Source organism: Trachemys scripta, chromosome 3 (genome assembly GCF_013100865.1).
Source record: "Trachemys scripta elegans isolate TJP31775 chromosome 3, CAS_Tse_1.0, whole genome shotgun sequence".
Lineage (NCBI taxonomy): Eukaryota > Metazoa > Chordata > Testudines > Emydidae > Trachemys > Trachemys scripta.
Genome location: NC_048300.1, coordinates 116,920,901 through 116,939,150, shown reverse-complemented (window position 1 = coordinate 116,939,150; position 18,250 = coordinate 116,920,901). Strand labels below are relative to the sequence as shown.

Here is an 18,250-nt window from a genome sequence, read left to right as displayed (position 1 = left end):
TGAGCTATGTTAATGCATCTTTAAAATTGGGCTGCTCACATGTACTTAGTCACGTCACCGATCCTCAAACTAATATACTCATGGCAAAGAACCAAGGGACATGGTAATAAGGTAGGTGACAAAATCTTGCCCTTCTCAAGGGTCAATGGGTACCATGGTGTTTTGGTGGAGTTACTTTTACTCATAAATTTCAGGTAAACAATGAAAGCAGTAATATGTTTAGCAATGACCATTTAGCATCACATTTCCTTAGCTATAAAACCTTGACTGCTGATAGCAAAGCTGGCCATCAGCAGAAGTAGTACTTCAGTTGGGATTTGCAAAGCCAACTAGATAATTTAGACACATAACTCTAATCAAAATTGCCTTTCATGGGAGTTGTATCTAAATCCCCATGTCAGTTTTGAAAATATAAAACCTTCATCTTTTACTGCTCCTAGCCTTCCTCATCCCTCAGGAAAGCAAACAGTGAGAATACAATTTTATGCTAAAAAGAGCAACAGTGCTGAGTTGGGAATGCTTATCGACTTATTCAGAGACATCTAGGGCTGGCTCCAGGGTTTTGGCCGCCCCAAACAGCCAAACAAACAAACAAACAAAGCCGTGATCGCGATCTGCGGCGGCAATTCAGTGGAAGGTCCTTCGCTCCGAGCAGGGGAGAGGGACCGTCGGCCGAATTGCCGCCGAATAGCTGGACATGCTGCCCCTCTCCGAAGTGGCCGCCCCAAGCACCTGCTTGGTAAGCTGGTGCCTGGAGCCGGCCCTGGAGACATCATCAAAAAAGTACTACTTTGTGGAGATAGCTCCTCTACAAAACACTTAAGCATGTGCTTAGTCTCATTGAAGTCAGCAGGACTACTCATGTGCTTAAAATAAGCATGTGCTTAAGTATCATACTAGATCAGGGCCCAAATTATGTTGCAGAGCACAGCAGTTCGGTATAGATATACTGTCCATTGGTAGATTGGGATCATCTGTAGTAACACAGGGATCAAGTATTTCAGTAGTAATTGTATCTATACCAACACATTGAGGCTTATATGGTAGCAACAGGTTCAACAATGGTTTTCACCATGATATGGCTTACATTGAGTTGTTTTGTTACACTGGGAAATGATGGTCTAGCTCTGAAGCACAGACTGAAAGGTCAACCCTTTTCTTGAAAAAATTGCCTTTGAAACCTCTGTGATGCCATAAAATTAGGGTCTCTTTCACCTTCCAGGACTAATAATACAATGCTGGATCACTTCCAAAGCAAATGGTCCTCTTCCTCTTCTCCTTCATATGATACTTTATGGTGCTTTTACTTCTTACTTTAAAAGTGATTTTAGTACTTTGAAAAGTGTATGTATAGGGATCCTGTTACTAAGGTGGGAGTATCAGGTAAATGAAATTCTGTAATGCTGGTATGGAAACACTGTGCTATTACCTCTCTTAGGCTTCTGAGTACACGTAAAGTAGAAGTTTCCAGGAGCCTACGTGGTCTCAGACTGAGCTAACCCCTTCAGATTGAGCTAAGCTACAGGAAGACTGGCAAGATAATATATAGGGAAAAGTGGTGTATGGCCTCCAGCTCCAACCTTTTCTCACCACCGCTTACCCAGTGACTCTCCAGATTCTACCAGAGCAGAGGGATGTTGGAGAATCAAAAGACACAACCCCATTTTATACCCTCCCTCCCAACAATCAGGGCCATTGAATCTAGACATCTGTGAGACCATCTAGACTTCTCACCAGTGCATGATTGTTTCGTCTCATACATTTACTAGAGTTTTGTCCAGTCTAGTTATCAATGTGCCATGTGATGGGACTAATCACCCTGAGATGGTTTTTCTTCCTCCCTCCACTCCACCTCTTCTGCCCATCAGGGATCTTGCTATTGCCCACCAACTCTGGCCCTTAAGAATTTCTCCATCTAATTGTCCCTCCCTCTAGGTATCTCCTTCCTTACTGAACATTTTTTAAAACATCAGGGATGAAGGGGTTAATATAGAGAGTTTGTAAACCAGGTTATAACTTTGGGATCCTTCTGGATGAACAGTGCTATATAAATGTAAGCTATTAGCTTTTATAGATGAGGAAATGATGATACTAATGTGACACTAATGAGTCATTTTTAAACACATTACTACTTTTATTGTTTATACTTGAAATATACAAAGGGGAGTCAATCTAAATTTTCCCCTCCGTTAAGCTGATGTAACTCCACTGAGTTTGGAGGGTTACGCCAATGCAATTTAGGCCTGGTCTACATACAAAGTTGACCAGTTTAACTAAAAATTGTGATTCTAAACCAATTTACTTAAACCAGTGCAATTGTGTATTATGTCAAGAGTGTCCACGTGAGGGGAGTTGCACTGATTTAACTAGTGAATCAGTGCATGCACTGTGGGTGGGCAAGGCCTAAGAGGAGAATCCAGCCAATGTGAGGATTCCGGGATAGTATTTCTAGATATGGGCAGGAGGCTGAAAACTGACTCACAGGGTAGACAAGAAGCACGATAGTTGTTTCAAGCACCTCATCTGATTGAAGATGTTGCAGCATCACATCTGGAAAGAAGTAGTCTGAAAGGTAAGCTGATTATAAACCACTTCAAACTTTCCAGGGACTCAGATACTACAGTGATGAGCATGATATAAAAACCTAGATAGATGGATCAAACCTGACACTTTAACCTTCACCGGGAAGCAAACTGAAAGCCACTGCTGACTATAGAGCAGAGATGAGATATAACATGGCAGGACATAACATTTAATAAGTGGGGAGTTGCATTCTGCACCAGTTGAAAGTCTAAGTGGGTTTTGAGTGTATCCTGGTAAGTGAAGGAAGTAGTTTAGCTGTGGTCTTTGGGCCAAATCTTGAATACAATGGTAATATTCCCATTGCCTTCAGTGGGACCAGGATCTGTCCCAGTGACCTGACAAATAATTTTAATTAAAATAGATTCTAAGGAAAAGTTGAATTAAGTACCAGTTTAGTTCCCTGTAGACCTTTATGTGTGTCCTCCACAAACGTAAGTAGCCCTTTTCTTTTTCACAGGTATCATTACTATGGAATCGGCATTAAAGAAAGCAGTGCGTATTACCACTCTGTGTATTCTGGAAAAGGGTTGACAAGGTACAGTAACATGACTTCTGAGACTAAATCTCTGCCACTGTATTTTGAAATGATGTTCAGCAATGATCTAAGTTTAATCTTATCTATCTCTGTAAGGTAGTCACAGGACACCTATCACTATAGTATAGAGGCACCAGTAATATTGTTCTCTCATGTTTTTAATGCCCCTGGTTCGGGGAAGTAATTTACTCCCAAAAATCCAAGGTTAAATTTTTGGACACAGTGGGCCAGATTCCAGCTGATGTAATTCAGCATACCCCTGCTGAAGTCAAGGGAGCTACGCCATTTACACCATTTACACTAGCCCACTACATTTAGAATAGTGAAGCTCAATTTTCAGAGCATTTTGCTTACACATATTTGTGTGGCAGTCTTCTCCATTTGCCACCCAATGCAGCTCACCATTGTAAAACTGGCAGGGAATGGTGTGAAGTTGGCACCTGTGGGCAGAAAGGTGGGTTTCAGTGTCGATTAATATTTACTGGTTCTTTTACTGGCAAATATCAAGCTGAAACCTAAACCAGAAGCTCTAATTATATTTATTTAAGGGACAGCTAGCAAGATCAATATATTATGATAGCTGCATGTTGGTTTACCAAACAAAGATTAATAGTTCATAAAACAAATGTCTCAGTTCACATATGGCTTGAATGAAGGCTTTCATTGTCGATGAAAATACAGACATGATTGGGATTGTGTTAAAGGAAAAGGGAAAATGAGTTCATGGACATATATAGAAAATTCAGCTGCTGGCAGCTTCAGGTTATCGCCCACAGTCCCTGACATAAGAAATAGGGCACAACAGAAAACATGAGGCTAATGGTGGCATTGGTCATCTAAAGAAAGGGGGATCCAGCAGTTGCTGGATATAATAAATCTGAACCTGCCATTTCCTTATCCAGTATTTATCAAGGGCTGCGGGGGTGTTTTTGGCACATTTGTAGATGAGGTTATTTTGTAATGCAGAATTATCTTGAACAAATTGCTCATTTAATTGAGTGAGAGGTACAAAGGGGGCCATATCACTAATGGCGCTGGGCAGTATCTCAGCCAGAGCCATGCACCATTAGGTTCAAGCCTGTAGCCTTGCAAGCTCCATTGCTGCTGAGTGAAAGAAAGTGGAGTTAATGCAAACGTACCCAGGACCAGCTTTTCAAAGGAGTTTAGGTGCCTAACGGTGCAGATAGGTGCCTGGTGGGATTTTCCGGCACTACCAGGTGTCTAACAACTATTGATTTCAGTATGAGACTAAAGTGCCTTGGTGCTTTTGAAAACCTCACTAAGCACCTTTCTGCATCTTTAGGTGCTTAAATACCTTTAAAAATCTGCCCCTCCCACCCCCGTCGTTCAAAGGAGGAAGCGTAGCACACTCCTACCAATAGCACTGTGGGAAGAGCAGCTTTAGCTTGTGACTGGGGCTTTGGAGGAACACACCCAGCAAAAGCTGCCCAAGTTATGTGCTAAATTGGTGGTGTCCCCTCGTTGCTCTGTCCACAATATACATCTAGCTGTGAGGCCACTTAGCTCTATCTCTGTAGGCAGTGGAGTGCTTCTGCCTACCCACCCTCTCTACTTGTCTTCTGGTATCTGGCATCAGACATGAGGTTTGGAAGGAACACACATTTCCCCTTTCCAAGACACTCACTGCCACTCCCCTGAGCCATTTTCCCTGAGTCTGGCCTGTGCGGGCCTTGGGTCACCTCTGGCCATGTCAGCTCCACTCCCTGTCCCCGGCACATCTCAATGGCTTGAAACCACAATACCTCCCCTGTCACTATAAAACTTCATGTTGTCATTGTAATCTTACCGCCTTGCAGCTAAAATAAGGGGGAATTCTATTAATTAAACAAACCACAGCTGACTTGTTTTCATCATTGTGCAGATCCTTGTAAAACCTTGCCACCCGGGTTTCTCTAATGTAGTAGATCTAATTCAACTTGAGTTTTCTAGTGGCTGCACCTAGGGTTTGCTTCAACACCCAATGAAGCCAATGGGAGTCTTTTCATTGACTTCTGTGGCCATTGGACCAGGCCCATAGTACACAGAATGGTGTCTATACTGTTACATAGTCCTGACAGTTATTAATTATTTTTTTTCCATCAGAGATACATCCCTCTTGGATTGAAACCATTCTGAGTTCTAGGAAAGTAGCTAGTTTCTAGCAAACACTATTTTATGCTGTTAACGTTATTCTCAAAGGGGAAAGTCTAAACTCTTTTTTTCTTTCATTTATTTTTTATTACTCTGATTCTCTGCTAGGGCAGTTCTAAAATATTCTAGATTTGGGGCCAAATGCTTCCCTGACTTACAACCTTTTGTGAGGTTCTGACACAGGTTTGAAGTCTGAATGGAATCTGGGCCTTAGACTTTTCTGTTTGGTCACTGCCCTAAATTCTTCACTTTTAAAAGACTGTCTCCCATGGCTTTAATGATGTTCTCAGGAGCTTGGAGACCAGTAGAAGGTAAGGAATAGAGCTAATTGTCCAGGCATGTTTATTTTTCAGGCTCGCCATGATCATTTTTCCATCCAGTGCAGTGTGTGGGGGCGGAGTTGTTGTTGTTGTTTAATTAAAATAACCACAATGCTCAATTTTGATGTATTAATACAATCTATTTGTTTTCAAAGGTTTTCTGGAAGCAAGTTGAAGAATGAGGTAAGCACTGTGCCCTGTTTTCTCTTACTTGTAGTCCCATTATTCATAATAGTACTATTGAATAGGGAGTGGTCCCCCCCAGCCGCAGTTTGCTTGAAAATTGCAACAGTGCATTATAGGGTAGATTGTGCGACCTTTAGTCATGCTGCTAAGCATGTGCTCCCAAGAGTAATCCCAATGAAGTCAATGGGATTACACTTGTGAATAAGGGGTCTCAATGTAAGGGTTGTATAGTCTAGCCCTGGGTGTCTGAGACCATGCAGTCAAGTTTCAAAACAAACTAAAATGAATGTGACCAGTCAGGATTTAGTGAAAATTTTGCAACTCTCCTTCCGTTAAACTATATACTGTCTTGAAAATATGATAGAATCATAGGACTAGAAGGGACCTCGAGAGGTCATCTAGTCCAGTCCCCTGTACTGAGGCAGGACTAAGTACTAGACCATCCCTGGCAGGTGTTTGTCTAATCTGTTCTTAAAAATCTCCAATGATGGAGATTCTACAACCTCCCTAGGCAATTTGTCCAATTAGTTTTTGCAGAAAGGATTTACAAAGATTGCATGAGATGTCACTCTAACCAGCAACATGGAAACATTGAAAAGATTGTAAAATCTTATAGGTACAGTCTAAATGAAACTTGGATGAACATTGAGTGCCAGGCACATTGTTTACCTCTGGTATGTTTTATCACATTTTTTAGTATTTTTTCTGTATGAGCAGATATCAGAAAAGTCTTTTATCTAAACCAGTTAGTGTGCCATTAGAGTCTGCTTGGTTAATTAGGCTGATAATATTGCTGTCATTATCTTAATGTTAAATAGCCATTAGAAACAGATGGTATTAGAATGAAAGGGCAGGTGGCAATGGGTTAAAATATCAAACCTAGAAGTGGAATACAGTCATATAAATCCATTAGCACAATGAAATGGTGCAAATGTTTTTTCTTTAAAAAAAAACTTTTATGCACTAATTTCTTTTAATCAAAGCTTTTAATACATTTAATGGGTAATTGCATAATAAAGGCACCCAGATTGCTCCTGTTATCAATTTAAAAAAAAATCTTGATGCTGATAGGCAATTGGAGAACTGCAGAAATATTGACTCAAAACAGTGTTTTAACTGTCTAATGTTTAAGTCAATACAGAATTTAAACTTCTATCATTTCTTTCATTTAGCTCTTTATCTGTGTTTGAATAGGTTGATGGGACAGGCACGGTGCTGTTCAAATAACATATGTCTGTCATTCCTTGCTTTCTGTTTTGTTTTTTTAATGACAAAATAAAGACTGGAAGTCTGAAGTGTTCATTCAAATCTGAATTTAATGTATCCCAAATGCAAATGCACAGCCTCAAATGAAACAGATCAGTGTAAGAATGTAAGTCAAAAGATTAAAAAACAGGGCAAATAAGTGGTGGACAACACCTAGCTTCAGTTCTTGGTATTCTGAATTCATTTAATTTGAGACTGACTCAGATTGTTGAAATCTTTATGTCTGCTTCAGTGGACACAGAATTACACACTTGTCTGTATTTCTTTGTACTATGTTTATGTACACCCATTAAACTTGCTAATTCATGCTAGCGTGAAACTCACCCATATGCAGAGGGCTAGAACAAGGCCAATTTAAGTACCACTTACATTCTCAAATCAGGGTTTAAATGTGCTGGCCCAGTACCTGGGCTGAATCCCACCCAGTAGTGACTGAGGGAACCCATTCAGAATGAGTGGATTCGTAAAGGTGAAATTCCTCTCATTGCAGAAGACCCGTACAAGGCTCTGTGCACTGAGGACTAAGTGAGGCAGAGAGGGAACACGGGGACTTGTGCATGCAGTCTGACCAGGGCTAAATGTAATCCTATGTGAGCAAACACAATTCAATAAGCCAGGAGAGCATCGCAGAATGTACTCTGTCCATTTATCTTGACCACTATCATTTCATTTTCCTCACGGTATTTCATAATGCAGCACTAAGTGTACTGTGGTATATGTTGTAAAGCTTAGGAAGTCTTAGTAATGTCATACTTCACATTATACAGGGTGCTACTGTTCAGTCTTTGCTGAGAAGTGGGCTGAGGCAGCCGGGTTTTTGTGGGAATTATAAAGTCAGCAAACTAGTGAAGTGTAGATTTGTCATGTTTTATCATACAGTCAGTATTTGAACATGCAGGCTTGTCATTGTTTCATCATCTGCACCTGCCGTCGCTCTGAAAGGGAAAGGCTAGCATCAGCATTCGGGGCCACAGTACTAGCCCTGAAAGCTTTCCTCTCGAGGTATAGCCAGCACTTGTGCTACCTTTGGCTGTGATCCTGCCAGGGCTTACAAGATTCAGTTAGGTCACTGCTTGAATGGGAGCCCAGAGGGAACATCTAGGAACTGAAGAAAGTGGTAGTGATAGCCCAGAAGGGAGGCATTTTCCCTTCTGAGTTAGTACGAAGCCAGTGGCCCTGCAGGGTAATTGGCGGCATGGTGTTCTCAGAATACTATCCTCCAAGGAGATGTAAGCCTGACGTCACGACCCCTTGTGCTTGTTAACAATCTCCCAGCATTTCTTTTTTTTTGGTAAGAAAGAATTGACCTTAGTATCCTGGCCAAACTGCAACTTGGTTAAGTGTGTTTGCCTCTCTGTACTATATCCATCATGAATTTATTCTTCACTTCCTGCCCTTACGCGCAGTCCGGAAGACCTCAGTCAAGCAAAACTAGGGACTTCAGTGCTGGGCTCTTGAATCGTTTCATAGTATTGCAGTACATTTGTAACGAACTATGGTTACACACCCCTCCAGACACCACTATCTTCAGCAGGGATTGAACCAAAACCACAGGCCACTGCCATTTGGCCGAAGGAGAACTCCTTCAGATGTGAGAAAGCGGCAAGGCACAGAGCTTAGTTCAGCTCCTGAGAGTGAATGAATGGGAATCACATGTATGCAGGTTAAACTGATCTGGGAACCTTTATAAATGAATGGGAGCTTACCTCCGAAATGAGCAAGGAGCAGAGCTGCTCTTTCACTTATCCAGCCAATACCAAGAAAAGGTCTTGGTATTTACAGTCTCATAAATGTTTCAGGAGGCAATTCGAGTCTCACTGTGAAAACTCCCACTCATTTAAATGGAATAGGATTTGGACAGTGCTTAATTTGTAATGAAAGAGGTGCAATTTTTTTGCATTCATAACTGATGCAGCAAGCCCAGAAGTGCCAGGGCTATGAACTGCCAAACCTAGAGGTGCTGGGGCTCCACCCAGGCAAGCCATGGCACAAATTAAGCACTGGATTGGGCCCATACTCTCTAAAGGGTCCATTCCAGAAAAAAATGTTTCTAATTAATCTCTGATATAACTCAGTTAAAGTCAATGGAGTTGCACCAAAGATTAATTTGGCCCAATAAGACCACCTGGTCTTACAAAGCTTTGCGTATGTTTTATGTATGTCCATTTAAACACAAGAGATTATGGTCTGCTTTCACTTGTAAATCAGGAGTCAATTCTTTGAAACCAGTAGAATTCCATGAGGTCAGTGGAGTGATTCCAGGTTTGTACAACTGTGAAAGCAAAATTTGATGGTGTTTAAGGTTAGGCATCTTACTGAACAGTGACCCAAGTTTTGAAAAGAATTATCTGACTTTGGAATTTTGGAAGAATTATCTGACTTTAACCAAAGTTTTGGAATCTTTGAGAGTCTCATGAGATATAACATTAGTTAAATACTAATTGGTGGTGGTGGTGTTGGCAGTATTACATATTTCTAATTTTACTGTATTTTTACACATTTCAGGGTGGCTTCACTAGGAAATATTCTCTTAGTTCCAAAACTGGAACGCTCCTTCCAGAGTTCCCCAGTGCTCAACACCTTGTGCTTCAAGGGTGCATTTCTAAAGAAAAGGTAAAATGGGAGATGCTTCTTTCTTGACTTGCAGACCAAAAACTGTCAGAAAACTTTTCTCCATATCTCACTCAGCCTTTGAGGATCACAGTATTGACATGAAAGAGCCAGAAATGTCCACAATCAAACAGAGTTGACTGATTTATAGAAGGGGCAAACCTTTACTAATGCCGATTAACTGGCTCACCATTGGAAAGGTGGTTGAATTATTTACCTATTAACTGACCTAGTATTTTACAAACTGATGGTATGTAACAAGGGGAGGGCAAAACAAACAAATAGTTGGGAGCTGTATTCATTCCAAATGCCTTTGGATTTTAAAGTCAATTTTTACTGATTAGATTGGAGCAAATAATTCACAACAAATAATTAGGTGAAATTTACCTTTCCCCACCTCCCCTCTTCATCAACTGTCTATGAACAAATCACAAAATGCCATGTGTGCTGATTATTTGAAATTATTCATGAATTTTCTAGCAAATAATTCTTGGTCACAATATTGTTTGAATTGCACATTTGACTGTAGCATGGGAAGTTTGTCCTGTGTGGCTCAGTTACAGAAGTCCGATGGTATTGTTGCTGTTTCCTGAATGGATGATGTATGTAACGGAACAACACAGTGTACATTATAAATTGTGAATTTTACAAGTCAATACACAATATTATCCCATTCCCACTTGCACTTTAACCATCCAATAAACAGTTCTGCATACATAGCCCAGGGGTTAGTACATGTGTTATATGTCTGATCCATGTAGGATTTGAATCTGTTAAAAGGACCCTAAGTTGCAGAGCTAAGATCTTTAGCGCAAGCTGTAAACTCTGAAAGTTGCTGGTTCAGTCCCCCAGTGTTGGCCAAGTTGGTGGCTGCTGTACTAAGATTAGGGGTCTCTGAGACCCTAATGGCCACTGACCGGCTGTTGCAGTGCTGCCCATCCCCCTTCTGAGCCATCCCCTCATGGGAGGAGCTGGTAGGCTCATGCCTACTTGTTCTGGAAGAGTGAAAGGAGTGGAGGCCTTGGAAGACCTTGTGCCTCTGTTATGAAGAGCAACATGTAAGAAGCCATTTGCAGTGCATAACAAGTTTCATTGGTCCTCTACAAAATCCAAGACCTATGCTATATATTGTTGAGAGCCACCTACTAGCATATAATCCATTAGCTAACTATTTACATATGGATAGATGTCTCTCATTTATAGACCACTCCTGTAACAGCAGTGTCTGAGGGCAGCAGGGGATGCCTAGCATACTCAACTGGCCTGCTCCCTCTGACCTGCTGTTGCTGCCCCATTTTGACGCCTTTCAGGGCAACAACAAAGCAGAAGCTCTCATGCTGCTTTTTTGGCTAAAGAAAAATATATTTGCTACAGTTGAGAAGTTGTATTGATCATGGGCATCATGTGAACTGCTGGCCTGGGGAGGCTAGCCCCCAGCCCTGCCCCTTCCACACCCCTCCCCCCACTGGAGCCCAAAGCCACCCCCCACCACCACTGGCCCCCGCCCCAGGCTAGTGCACGCACACAGCCCCAGAACGTCCCCAGCCCCTGGAGCGCTGGTAGAGCTGGCACTGCAGCTCCAGCCCCGGAGTGCTGGGAACACGGGTGGCGTGGCCCCAGCGCCAGCCCCACAGCACATGGGAAGAGCCGATTCGCAGAGCAAGAGGCAGGAGGGGGACTGGGGGCAGAGCATGGGTGGGGCTATGCCTGGTTGTTTGGGTAGGCACAACCTCCTGCAGCCTATGATACCCGCCATCCATGGTATTGAGAGTTTAAATCAATTTAAGTTAAACCAGTGAAAACTTCTTATGTAGACAGGCTCTCAGTTGTGGTTAAAATGAGCTGTAATACAGCCTAGTTCAGCCTCTGCAGATGGAGCTAGCCAGGTAATAACCACATCAAAACCTGTGCTGAAGCCATGGGCACTGTTTTGGCTGTATTGACAGAATCTTGCTGACTGCTGCACCATAGTCTGACTCTTGGAGACAAGGAGGAAACAAATATTGCATCCAAGACAGCTGGAGATCTATGAAAATGTTTACAGGTCCAGAACAGAGCTCAAATAGTATCTGAAAAGGATAGAATAGGATCCCTTTCTAGGTTTTTAAAGTGAAGGAAATGCCCAGAAGCTCCTCAGATACCATGGTGATGGGAACTGCTATAAAAACCTACACAGATAGATAGTTAAAATGCTAAGAAACTTAAGTGAGTGGAGGTTCTGAAGGTGTAGAAGCTGGCATTAGGTGTTACAACTAAAGTGGGTTGAAATTTTCAAAGTTTGATTTTTTTGATGAAAAATTGTCAAAATTATAAATTTCTACAAAAAATTCCATGAATACATTGTTGACTCTCCCTTTCATCCTCCATTTTCCACACAGTTGTAGTTACAATTGTAGCTGTGTGAAAGTCAGCAGGTTCATTTCGCACAGTGATCTGTACACATCTTTTATTTTTGTTTCTCTTGGCACATTCCCCTCTTTTTCCTACACCAAAAATGTGCAGAAACTAGGGCTGTCAAGCAATTAAAAAAATTAATCACGATTAATTACGTGATAGAAAAAATTAATCACGATTAATCTCGCTGTTAAACAATAATAGAATACCATTTATTTAAATATTGTGGGATGTTTTCTACATTTTCAAATATATCGATTTCAATTACAACACAAAATACAAAGTGTACAGTGCTCACTTTATATTTATTTTTTATTACAAATATTTGCACTGTAAAAAACAAAAGAAACAGTATATTTCAATTCACCTAATATAAGTACTATAATGCAATCTCTTTATCATGAAAGTTGAACTTACAAATGTAGAATTATGTACAAAAATAAATGCATTAAAAATAAAACAATGTAAAACTTTAGAGTCTACAAGTCCACTTGGTCCTACTTCAGCCAATCGCTCAGACAAACAACTTTGGTTACATTTTCAGGAGATAATGCGGTGCGCTTCTTGTTTACAATGTCACCTGAAAGTGACAACAGGCGTTTGCATGACAGTGTTGTAACTGGCGTCGCAAGATATTTACATGCCAGATGCGCTAAAGATTCATGTCTCTTCATGCTTCAACCACCGTTCCAAAGGACATGCTTCCATGCTGATGATGAGTTCTGCTCAATAACAATCCAAAGCAGTGTGGACCAACGCATGTTCATTTCCACCATCTGAGTCAGATGCCACCAGCAGAAGGTTGATTTTCTTTTTTGGTGGTTCGAGTTCTGTAGTTTTCGCATCAAAATGTTGCTCTTCTAAGACTTCTGAAAGCGTGCTCCACACTTCATCCCTCTCAGATTTTGGAAGGCACTTCAGATTCTTAAACCTTGGGTCGAGTGCTGTAGCTATCTTTAGAAATCTCACATTGGTACTTTCTTTGAGTTTTGTCAAATCTGCTGTGAAAATGTTCTTTAATCAAACAACATATACAGGGTCATCATCCGAGACATACAATTCTCCCCCAAATAGTTCAGTCACAAATATAATTAGCGCATTATTTTTTTTAACGAGCTTCATCAGCATGGAAGCATGTCCTTTGTAATGATGGCTGAAGAATGAAGAAGCATATGAATCTTTAATGCATCTGGCACATAAATATCTTGCGATGTCAGCTACAACAGTGACATGCGAACTCCTGTTCTCACTTTCAGGTGACATTGTAATTAAGAAGTGGGCAGCATTATCTCCTATAAATGTAAACAAACTTGTCTCTCTTAGCGATTGGCTGAACAAGAAGTAGGACTGAGTGGACTTGTAGGCTCTAAAGTTTTACATTGTTTTGTTTTTGAGTAAAGTTATGTAACAAGAAAACCTACATTTGTAAGTAACACTTTCACGATAAAGAAATTGCACTACAATACTAGTATGAGGTGAACTGAAAAATACTATTTCTTTTATCATTTTTTCAGTGCAAATATTTATAATAAAAATAATACAAAGTGAGCACTGTACACTTTGTATTCTGTGTTGTAATTGAAATCTATATATTTGAAAATGTAGAAAAACATCCAAAATATTTAATAAATTTCAATTGGTATTGTGTAACAATGTGATTAATCACTATTAATTTTTTTAATCGCGATAAATTTTTTTGAGTTAATCACATGAGTTAACTGTGATTAATTGACAACCCTAGCAGAAACCATGCAAACCTGAGTTCAATCTGGGCCTTGGTATGTTGGAAAGTTTCACAAACCATAGCAAACTTTCTCTGAATATGGATGATCAGGTAAGCTTTGTCTAAGGTCAGGCTTCTTTGGAAATGTTTTGCACAACTCTAGTTACAAATATTACCAATTTTTCAGACACTGGGACAAATTCCTTTGTCAGTCACACCTCTGCAATCCTATTAAAATCAAGGAGCAATACACTAGAGATGAATCAGCTGCATGAGATGAAAGGAAAATTCTGCTCTTTAAAGCTTTGCTCTTGAAAGGTGATGATTAAACTTTGACCCAGTGACTGACAGCTTTTTTCCCCATTTGTCCACCCAATGATGTTTCAAAACACTCCTAGACGCCTATAGTAGCCTAATGATTAACTTGTACTACTCTTGGGAATTAATCCTACTTTCAAATATGTGGGTATACTTCACCACCTAACTTGGGTAAACTGGCCACTGCCTATGTAAACTTTCAAAATATATTCTGCACATCTGATACAGGATTGGGCCTTAAAAGTGTTGATGCAGAATTAGAGATGGGCTTCTCTTTCATTCTTATCAGTTCTAGAGCTGTACCCACAGTTTTCTGAAGGGTATGCACTTTCATTCCTTTTATGCTAGAAGGTTGATATACTGTACTTCAATGCTAGCAAAAGACAGCAGAAACCTACTTCATCACAGCGCTAAAGGAGAGTGGTAAGAGATCCTATTTAATCTTTCTGTCTTCCAAAACAGGTAGATACCCTTATCATGATGTACAAAACACACTGTCAGTGTGTCCTTGACAATGCAATTAATGGGAACTTTGAAGAGGTGAGGCTGTTTGAATACACATTCTTGGTTATATATGCATAGGTAGCAGAAAAGACATTATTTGTCTCTGTGTTTTGTTTCCTCTCCCCAGATTCAGCATTTCTTACTACATTTTTGGCAAGGAATGCCTGACCATCTTCTTCCCCTGCTTGAAAATCCTGTTATCATTGACATCTTCTGTGTTTGTGACTCAATACTCTACAAGGTGAGTTAAGCATTCAGTTTTGTGGATAAGCTGGGTCAATCTACAGCTATTTAACAGGAGGTGTTTGAGTAAAAATAAGGTGTAGAAGTTAGAACAACAAGATTCCTGAGGCCTGACTCCTCTTTCTCACACCTCTGTATATCAGCAGCATCTTCACTATAATCATTAGCATAAAACTGGTGTCAGAGCAGAATTTGTGCTGACTTCATTCCCTCCTCGGCTACCTACTTGCTGTGTGATCTTGAGTAGGTCCCTTAGGACCAAATCCTGAGGTTCTTACTCAGGTTTTACTCAAGGAAATACATAGTAACTTCATTGTCTGAGTAGGACATGGATAAAAACTTTTATACCAGTATTTTGATATCCATATTAGGAATTGTATTGATTTCAATGTTTTGGCAAAATATATATATATATATATATATATATATATATATATATCACTCCCCTAATCGAAATAGTTAAAACAGTCTAAAAACTTTGTGGAGACCAGGCCTGAGGGAGGCCCTTAGCATTTGGTATTTGAGCTCTCTCTTATTCAATTTTTTAGCACCTGTAAAATGGAAATAGCCTCTTTCAGACACCTGTGTGGCAGCTGTTGGGTGCTGAGCTCTTTTGAAAATCTGGCCCTTACTTAATTAATAGCAGTAAAGCTCTTTGAGATCCTCAGATAAGAGAAGAACAGGAGTACTTGTGGCACCTTAGAGACTAACAAATTTATTAGAGCATAAGCTTTCGTGGACTACAGCCCACTTCTTCGGATGCATATAGAATGGAACATATATTGAGGAGATATATATACACACATACAGAGAGCATAAACAGGTGGGAGTTGTCTTACCAACTCTGAGAGGCCAATTAATTAAGGGAAAAAAAAAACTTTTGAAGTGATAATCAAGCTAGGCCAGTACAGACAGTTTGATAATAGGTGTGAGAGTACTTACAAGGGGAGATAGAGTCAATGTTTGTAATGGCTCAGCCATTCCCAGTCCTTATTCAAACCGGAGTTGATTGTGTCTAGTTTGCATATCAATTCTAGCTCTGCAGTCTCTCTTTGGAGTCTGTTTTTGAAGTTTTTCTGTTGTAATATAGCCACCCGCAGGTCTGTCACTGAATGACCAGACAGGTTAAAGTGTTCTCCCACTGGTTTTTGAGTATTTTGATTCCTGATGTCAGATTTGTCAAAACTTCAAAAGTTTTTTTTTCCCCTTAATTAATTGGCCTCTCAGAGTTGGTAAGACAACTCCCACCTGTTTATGCTCTCTGTATGTGTGTATATATATCTCCTCAATATATGTTCCATTCTATATGCATCCGAAGAAGTGGGCTGTAGTCCACGAAAGCTTATGCTCTAATAAATTTGTTAGTCTCTAAGGTGCCACAAGTACTCCTGTTCTTCTTTTTGCGGATACAGACTAACACGGCTGTTACTCTGAAACCTGTCAGATAAGAGACATCACATAAGTACAAAGGCTTATCATTATCTTCCTGATAGGTTTCACAGTTGCTACTGAAAATCAGAAAACATCAAAAGTAGTGTTTGTGGCAAACGGAGAGGTTTGGGTCTAGTTAGCGTTTCTTGACTGGATAAAAATATGAAAAAAATCTGCAAGATGCAGGGAAAGCATTTCATAGAAGCATATCAAGCAGCAAACCAAGCAGCAAATTTGAGGTTCATGTCAATTGATGAAATCAATAAAAAGTGTAGGAGGTTAGCATAAAGATATGAATTACTGCTCTTGGACTGTGCCACTTAACATCAGTTCCAGATATAGAACATTTGTGCCTTGAGTTTATCATGGGTTTTCTGCTTAAAAACACAGTATCTCCATAAGTATTGGTTACAAATTAAACTAAGATTGAGCGAAAAGGGAAAAAATATTACAAACCGCAGAATTCAAAATCTGGAATAGTGGAATTCCCCAAAATGTCATCACATTAAAGAATTTGCTATTCCTTCTATGTCATTTTCCCTAGTTCTCGTTTTCAAGCATTAAAGGTGTTCTTGGCATTACAATTGTCAAATATAAACTAGCATTTTATTGTATTATTTTACCATTAAAATTATTAGTATAAACAAATTTTGTTTTATTACATGACATATAAGAAACCCTGTGTTGAGCCAGATAATTAAAACCCATCACAGAAGCTGATATTAAGTGCTGTTTCACCCCAATTGTTCCACCAAGGGACTAGAATCCCGCCCCCCACCAAGCCCCTACTTGAGATTGAGTCCCAGGACCTGCACCAGACCCTGAAAATCCTCTGGGCTCCACCCATACAAGAGGAAGGATGGTCCAATGCTTAGGGGCATTAGCCTAGGGTTTGGGAGACCTGAGTTCAAGTCTTTTCCCCAGCACAGACTTCCTGTGTGACTGTAGGCAAGTCATTTAGAGTACTTCTATGCAGGAAGTCTCTGAGCCAGCATCCCTCCCTCAGCTTCAGAACCTGAGGTCCAGTCTGAGTTGCAGTGTCTACAGAGCTATGTCAGATACTACGGTGATGGGGGCCATATATGTACCTAAGGTATTTCTAAGATAGGAGCAGAGCTCTGTGCTCTACAGACAAATTGCGAGAGAGAATCCCTGCCCCAAAGAATCTAAATAGCCAAGAGAGGCAAAGGGCGGGGAAAGGAAATATCAGTTGCCCCATTTCAATGAGGCAAACTGACTTGCCCTAGGCCATGGAGAGAGTCTGTGACAGCCAGAAATTGAACCCAGCTTTCCTGTAACCCCCAAACCACCCTTCCTGTCCATAGTGTTATCATTACTGAATTTAACACTACTAGCTCGTTCCATAACAATAATTTCGGGTGTGACAAAAACAGGGGAATCTTTGAGACATTTCTGGAGCAGACCTCTATGAAATGCATTATTATAACTAACTTGGTGTGCCTTCCTTGATCAGAATAAAGGCAGCAGATAAGAAAACATGAAAATGCTGTAAGCTTCAACTTTTACATTAAAATATCCAAAACTATCAAAGCAAAGAGAACCCTATTTTAATGTCCAGTTCTTTTCTCATTACCTGGATTTTTTTTTTCTTAAGAGTCATGAGGAAAGATTCAAAGAGGTGTAAATGGAAGAGTCCTCCAGGAGCTTACAATAGGAATTAAATTTCCCAGAAGTTAAATTTCTTTGTATGAATGTGTTGACAATGGAGGTGTAAAACAGTTTTCTATTACCTTGTTCCAGGTCCTCACAGATGTACTCATCCCTGCAACAATGCAAGAAATGCCAGAAAGGTGGGTACTTGACAGTTACTAATGATGCTATAGTCTGGGTAATTGTTAGGCAATCAAATGCTCCAGAGAGAGATGGAGTAAGCAGCCAATGTTACGATAGAATTCTAAGGTGAGAAGACTTTTACTCAGTTACAACATTAATTTTAAGGACCTTTCTAAAATGGTGCAGTACAGG

At 40.3% G+C, this 18,250-nt stretch overlaps 1 protein-coding gene across 1 annotated transcript in view; it reads left to right on the top strand.

Moving 5' to 3' along the window:
- The window catches only part of RFX6 (regulatory factor X6), a 49,123-nt gene that overhangs the window by 12,285 nt on the left and 18,588 nt on the right, over positions 1 to 18,250 (top strand). Inside the window, exons 5-10 of the mRNA XM_034767002.1 lie at positions 3,041 to 3,118; positions 5,745 to 5,772; positions 9,547 to 9,654; positions 14,549 to 14,626; positions 14,718 to 14,831; positions 18,026 to 18,075. Of these exons, the coding sequence (XP_034622893.1) occupies positions 3,041 to 3,118; positions 5,745 to 5,772; positions 9,547 to 9,654; positions 14,549 to 14,626; positions 14,718 to 14,831; positions 18,026 to 18,075 (456 nt within the window). The remainder of the gene's footprint in view (positions 1 to 3,040; positions 3,119 to 5,744; positions 5,773 to 9,546; positions 9,655 to 14,548; positions 14,627 to 14,717; positions 14,832 to 18,025; positions 18,076 to 18,250) is intronic.